At 38.7% G+C, this 6,596-nt stretch overlaps 1 protein-coding gene across 2 annotated transcripts in view; it reads right to left on the bottom strand.

Annotated features, from left to right (window-relative positions):
- Positions 1-636: 636 nt before the first annotated feature.
- Positions 637-6,596, bottom strand: part of LOC139973283 (COP9 signalosome complex subunit 5) — a 31,433-nt gene continuing 25,473 nt past the window's right edge. For both annotated transcript variants that reach the window (XM_071979846.1, XM_071979845.1), the window contains 4 exons: positions 6,325-6,390; positions 5,459-5,656; positions 3,629-3,774; positions 637-2,975 (listed from right to left, as the gene is read on the bottom strand). In XM_071979846.1, the coding sequence (XP_071835947.1) occupies positions 2,885-2,975; positions 3,629-3,774; positions 5,459-5,656; positions 6,325-6,390 (501 nt within the window). In that variant the 3' untranslated portion in view covers positions 637-2,884. The remainder of the gene's footprint in view (positions 2,976-3,628; positions 3,775-5,458; positions 5,657-6,324; positions 6,391-6,596) is intronic.

Below are 6,596 nucleotides of genomic sequence, written 5' to 3'. Positions count from 1 at the left end.
GGACGTTCCCTAGATTTTTATCTACAGTTTAACAAGCTTGCCAAAGATATCTGAAACTCAAGTTATTCTTTTTTCTTTCTCTTTTTTTTCAAGTCCACTGTCAGTTAGCCTTTCATACATTCTGAGCTTTCATTCGGGGCCAGGGGTCGCGGATTGTGGGCCTAAATGTTGGTGCAGCTAGGAGGGTGGAATTTTGAGGGCCTCATAGTGTTTTGGTGGTTCTATGTTTCAAGGATGATGGTAAAATGCTCAAGGTTTAGAGCACCTCATCCTGAAAAAAAGTACTTTGTCCGAGAAATAAAACAATGCCAAACAAACTTGAAGGTAACTGGGAGTCTCTCTATTTACCACTAAGTTCAAAAAGATATCTTTCTATCTCAAATACAGCCTATGAAATTTTCCCATGATCTATGTGCCTTTATTATCACAGTGAGTCAAAATCAACTTTATGTTTGTAGTTGTTAACAGCCACACCGTCTGCTCAGAGACCCTATTTAGGGTTCAGGGTAAAACAAAGACCTCTTAATTGTACCACAAAGACATACGAGGGTCTTCGGTCTTTGCATGTGACATCTTCATCGTTGTCACAACCACGGAGTGGTGTCTAATATGAAGACCAAAAAAATCGGGAGCAAATGTGTTCACCATTACATGAAAAATGCTTTATAATTTTCAATAGGATGGTCAAGCTCTAATCTTGGATACTTCATGTGATATCAGCAGATAATATTACACCATCAAGTCAACTTTACTTGTTGTAGTTTCTTCATGACTTAAATTATTAAATTATACAAGTTATAAAACATAAATGTAGAAAAGCAAATTACATCCAGGTGATTAGCCAAGGGGGGAGGCGACTGCCCCCCCCCCCCCCCGCTTGAGCATATTTTTTGTATTCTTTTATGATATCGCTAGTAATTGCAAAATAGAAAATGCTTAGATGCAACTTACGAGGCCTGGGAAGTGCCATTTCCAGCGATCTGGGAGGCATTTTCGGCCAAAATGTTCGTGTACGCTTCCCGCCAACACATGGTGGCGCTACGCTTAGATAGTTTGCCTACAAGCTTCGCCCCTCCCATGGCAAATTCCTCGCTACGTGCCTGATTACATCATCATGCATTCAAAGTTAGGAATGAAGCACTCAAAGGTACACAGTTTCTCATGACCAATAAAATAAGATTCAAAGCTCAGTAGCCAATTTTAGATTACGGTCTTTGTTTTTCTGTTTCTCTTTCAGCCATTGTGCTAGGCAGTTTCTCTAAAGAGAGAAAGATAAGAAACAAAGACCTAGCACACATTTCATCTTTGCTATGTTAGGATAACACAAGCAAAAGAAACCGTTTGCGGTATAGGAGGCATGCACTGTGACGTCCATAGACGAAGACCTAGCTTCTAATTCATCTTTGCTATGTTAGGATAACATAATAAAAAGAAACCGCTTGGGGTATAGGAGGCATGCACATTGATGTCATTGGGGGGCCGAAAAGTGTACTGCAAAAGTCCAGTTCATAGTTAACCATGCTATAGAACACATTTCATTTTTGCTATGTTAGGATAACATAATAGAAAGAAACCGTTTGGGGTATAGGAGGCATGCACATTGACGTCATTGGGGGGCAAAAAGTGTACTGCAAAAGTCCAGTTCATAGTTAACCATGCTATATTTTCATACCCTCTTGCTAACTTGCTAGTGAATATTTTACTTAAAAACAAAGAAGGGACTTTTAAAAGTAACCTGTTAAATTATGCCAGGAACAATGAAATTAGGAAATGAACTTCAAGGGTTTACAAATAAATGGTCAAAACTGTTACACTGAATTTGTAGCACACAAAATCTTCTGTATTGGATTAAACAGTTAATAAATGGCTAATATAGATAGAACAAATCGTTGTAAATACATAGGTGTGTTACTGTAGGTAGACTGAGGTATACCCCTTTATGTGCAAATATTACATAACATCTAGTCAGAATGGTGCCAAGTTACAAACCAATATCACTGTAAAATGCAGCTTTGAATGGGCATATCGGACAATGTGAACTAAGGTTCAATAAAACGTGAGCTTGTACTAATTACTGCCCTTAAAGTGGGGCAATACAATGAATACTTCAGAAACCATTGTCTATTATAAAACTATGGACACACAAAATAAAAAAGCTTTTGTTTCTCAAAAATGTAACAGCAATGGTGGCTTGAGCTGACCAGTACTGTCTACTACTAGTGTTTGTTTCTAAAGAAATTTGCCCGGAAATCTGAGAATGCTTAGTGTGTCAACATGTTTCGACAAAATCCCTGAACCATTATGTCTGTCACTGAATTCGTGCTTCACTTAACAGAGCAATGAATCTTGTCTTTCAGGCTGGCTTCCTTCGTCAGTACTGCAGATAAAGTTCATGTCATTTCCACTGCCAAATTATCTTTTTCGTCTGTATATATGGTAAATATCTCCTTGGACGGCAACAGTCCTACACTGTACTTTTAAACAACTCATAGCTTCCCACCTTAAAAAGTTTCTTTTCATCTTCCTTGGTCTAAATCAAATAATTTCAAATCAACCCAGATATTGTTATTTTACATAACTTCATTACTTGAATGATTTTACTCTTTCCTACCACTAAAACAATAAAATCTAATATCTGCACTGGCCTTCACAGATTGACGTATTATATGAGAAACAGCCATTGACATGGTGCATAACTGAGATCTGCTTTGTCTAATGTTTTGTCACTATACGGTTCCACCATCCTTTCTGCGGACATTCATAGTTCATAATTCACATTGTATCCATATTGTATCCAGCAATATTTTAACAAGAGATGCAGTACAAGAAGCAGAATGATGAAATTCTCAGGCAGCAGTAACCTCGTTAATACATCTGACGTTGTTCAGGTTGATGAAACATTCACTTGGTTGAACAACCGGTTCTTGATGACTTGTGCAATCTGTCCATGAATTACCTCAATAGTTGTCTTGCAGCTGCACAAAAAAAATATATCATATTTTTTTTTTAATACCGACAATAAATTATTTTGTATAAAAAATGTTCATGAATCTGGAAGAAGACCAACCATGGAACAAAATGACAAGGGCAACAAAAAGCCATTTTTTAAGACACAAATTAAAAATTGAGATAATGGAGATATATAGATATGGAATGAGGGTAGCATGGAAAGAAAACTCCAACAGAGTAATTGTTTGGGTACTGGTGTACTTTTCAGGGGTGTGTTAGATTAGGAATAAATGTTGAGAGAGGGATAGTGGGAGGGGGGGGGGGGGCAGGAGTGGAAGAACATACTTATGCGTAATCAACCATGGTGTACCATGGACACTGTTTACTGGTTGAGTCCATCCTTTTTTTCTCTTGTCACAGTATAGACTAGGTCAATATATCCCCACCTTTCAAGCACTTTCATACTGAATTGGCCATGAATGCATAAATGAGTTGTTTGAATCAGGCCTTTTGATTTTGCTTAACATGAAAACCATGCTTAACTTAACTCTCTTTCCTCCTGCCTTCATTATAGAAGGAATAAGATATGTGAGTAACAAAAGAATCTAATTTTTGTTTGTCATACTAATTTCTATATCTTTTTGTTTCAAAGGGTTAATACTACAAAGATCGTTCTCACCTGTCCCTGGTGGCCTTTGATAGTTTATCTTCAGCCTTCTTGTCGTGATCCGAGGCTAGCATGAAAGCCCCCCGGCCTAGTTGGCTCTCGGAATTCTCCAGCTTTTCCGATAGATCAGAAATCTGTCCGGTGGTATAGTATGCATTCTGAAATTGAAAAGATTAACACATCATCGAGATCGCACACCAGAGACAATTAAAGACACTGCGAGTTTTCGACCCTGCTGGATTCAGTAATTGTTAAATTCACATATATTAATTACCTAAAACAACTGTGTCATTTTAAGAATGTATGATCAATATTGAGGGCGTTGTGGTCAAGTGGTTAAGGCAGTGGACTTGTGATCTAAGGATTACAGGTTCCAGCCCTGGCCAGATCATTGGGTTGTGTCCTTGGGCAAGGCACTCTTTCCATTGCCTCTCTTCACTCAGGTGTATAAATGGGGACTTGCGAGGTGACTTGTAAAGATAGTTGCGTGCGCCGGTTTGTGGCTGTTCCCTTTGGGAAGTCCCCCAGGGGACACGTGGCTGTGGTGCACTGTGGTGCCCCAGGAGAGATTGTTTGAATTGTGCACACTTTGGTGTGTAGGAGTGACAAGTTACTAATGACCAGGGTTAAGTACAGCGCGGCGAGACTTTATTGTAAGCATTGTGAGCATTACATATATTATTCATCAATTAGTTATGTATGAATTCATAGACTCAACAACTTCTCTCCCAGTATGTCTCAATATACCTCAGCCTAAGTTGGTGTTCAAACTGGTTGTAGCCCTCCTATGCACTTATACACAAGGTTATATAGCCTGGTACTTGATATGAAAACTTCAGATTACTTTCAAAACTTGCAAACTTCAAACCTTACAGTTGTACACTTACTGTTAGAATTGGATACCAACCAGGTACTTAACTCAGTGAGCTCCATGAATACCTGACAGTTGTTTATTTACTGTTAGAATTGGATACCAACCAGGTAATTCACTCAGTGAGCTCCATGAATACCTTACAGCTGTACACTTACTGTTAGAATTGGATGCCAACCAGGTGATTCACTCAGTGAGCTCCATGAATACCTTACAGTTGTACACTTACTGTTAGAATTGGATACCAACCAGGTAATTCACTCAGTGAGCTCCATGAATACCTTACAGTTGTACACTTACTGTTAGAATTGGATACCAACCAGGTAATTCACTCAGTTAGCTCCATGAATACCTTACAGTTGTACACTTACTGTTAGAATTGGATACCAGCCAGGTAATTCACTCAGTGAGCTCCATGAATACCTTACAGTTGTACACTTACTGTTAGAATTGGATACCAACCAGGTAATTCACTCAGTTAGCTCCATGAATACCTTACAGTTGTACACTTACTGTTAGAATTGGATACCAACCAGGTAATTCACTCAGTGAGCTCCATGAATACCTTAAAGTTGTACACTTACTGTTAGAATTGGATACCAACCAGGCAATTCACTCAGTGAGCCTCCATGAATACCTTACAGTTGTACACTTACTGTTAGAATTGGATACCAACCAGGTGATTCACTCAGTTAGCTCCATGAATACTTTACAGTTGTACACTTACTGTGAGAATTGAATACCAGTCAGGTGATTCACTCAGTTAGCTCCATGAATACCTTACAGTTGTACACTCACTGTTAGAATTGGATACCAACCAGGTGATTCACTCAGTGAGCTCCATAGTTATCAAACAATTGTTGTTACAATTACTTTGGGAGTGCATAGAGGGATTGGGGTAGTCTCTAGTTGGTATTGAATTTGTAACCCAGAGTTCCATGGATATCAAAGAGTTGTGTGTATATACTTACTGTAACTAAAGTAGAAGAGCTGAGAGTGTTGACCCAATATTTGTTCCAAAGAGATTCCAGTAGTTTCCTATCCAGGGCAGACTTGAAGTATGACACCTCTAGGGAGTAATACTGCTTGCAGTGAACTCCAAAGTCTTCAATCTTGTTGAGAGGGATGGTCTGGTATTCCGAGGGGCCCTCGTCTGGAGGTTTGTACCCCTAGAGAGAGAGAGAGAGAGAGAGAGGCAAGAGATGAAACAAATGTGTAGCTTCTTGAGAAGGGGAGGGGTTTGTTTTTTTATCTTTCCTCTTCTTCAAAGCAACCTCTACATACAGTATAAAAACAGAACTAATGGTAAACAAATTATGCATCATGCAGTTAATTCTGTGTTAATATCTGTAGCTGTAATTAAAGCATGAAGTGTAGAATGTAATATTAGTATCACAGTCTGGGTAGCAGCACATCAGGAGCAGATCTAACATTTTATAAAGGATGGAGTTGTGGAAATGGGTCATTGAAACCAGCTCCCATGAATGGGGGGGGGGTGGGGGTGGGCCTTGCCTAGGAAATATTTTTAGACATCAAATGGTTTATTCTGAGGCATATTTAGAAGATAAATTATTAGGTTAATATTCAGATCTAGGCACAAAGTATTGTGAATATAAACTACTAACAAAACTAACTACTATTGCATGTTTGTATGAGCACATGACAACAAAATTCTTGTACGTTTTCATTTCCCACAATGAAATTGTTGTACAGTAATTTTGCTTTAACCACAGCCTGCCACAAACGAAAACCAGATAAACTTACCACTGCAAGCCCTACCAGCAAACCTGTTAAAGGAATGATTTAAAAACGAGTTCGTTTGACTACACAAACTTACCTTAGGGTAGGTCCTGAAAGCACCAAGGTTCACTTTACCGGCTGATATCGTCCTGACTGGATCAATCTGTGGAGACAATACTAAATTCAATTAATACAAGTCCACAATATCCTAATGTACTAAGCAACTTCAAAACACACAAAGGATATGGATTCATGTTTACAAATGAGTCACTGCCTCTTTATAAAAGTGACTAGAGAACAAGTCTAACATGCTATGCCAGACAGATTTCCATGGTTACCACTGAAACAGCCTACCATTAAAATAACACC

The sequence above is a fragment of the Apostichopus japonicus genome, chromosome 9, assembly GCF_037975245.1.
Source record: "Apostichopus japonicus isolate 1M-3 chromosome 9, ASM3797524v1, whole genome shotgun sequence".
NCBI classification, from domain to species: domain Eukaryota; kingdom Metazoa; phylum Echinodermata; class Holothuroidea; order Aspidochirotida; family Stichopodidae; genus Apostichopus; species Apostichopus japonicus.
The sequence above is the reverse complement of the archived record's forward strand: the minus strand, read 5'-3'. Positions and strand labels throughout refer to the sequence as shown.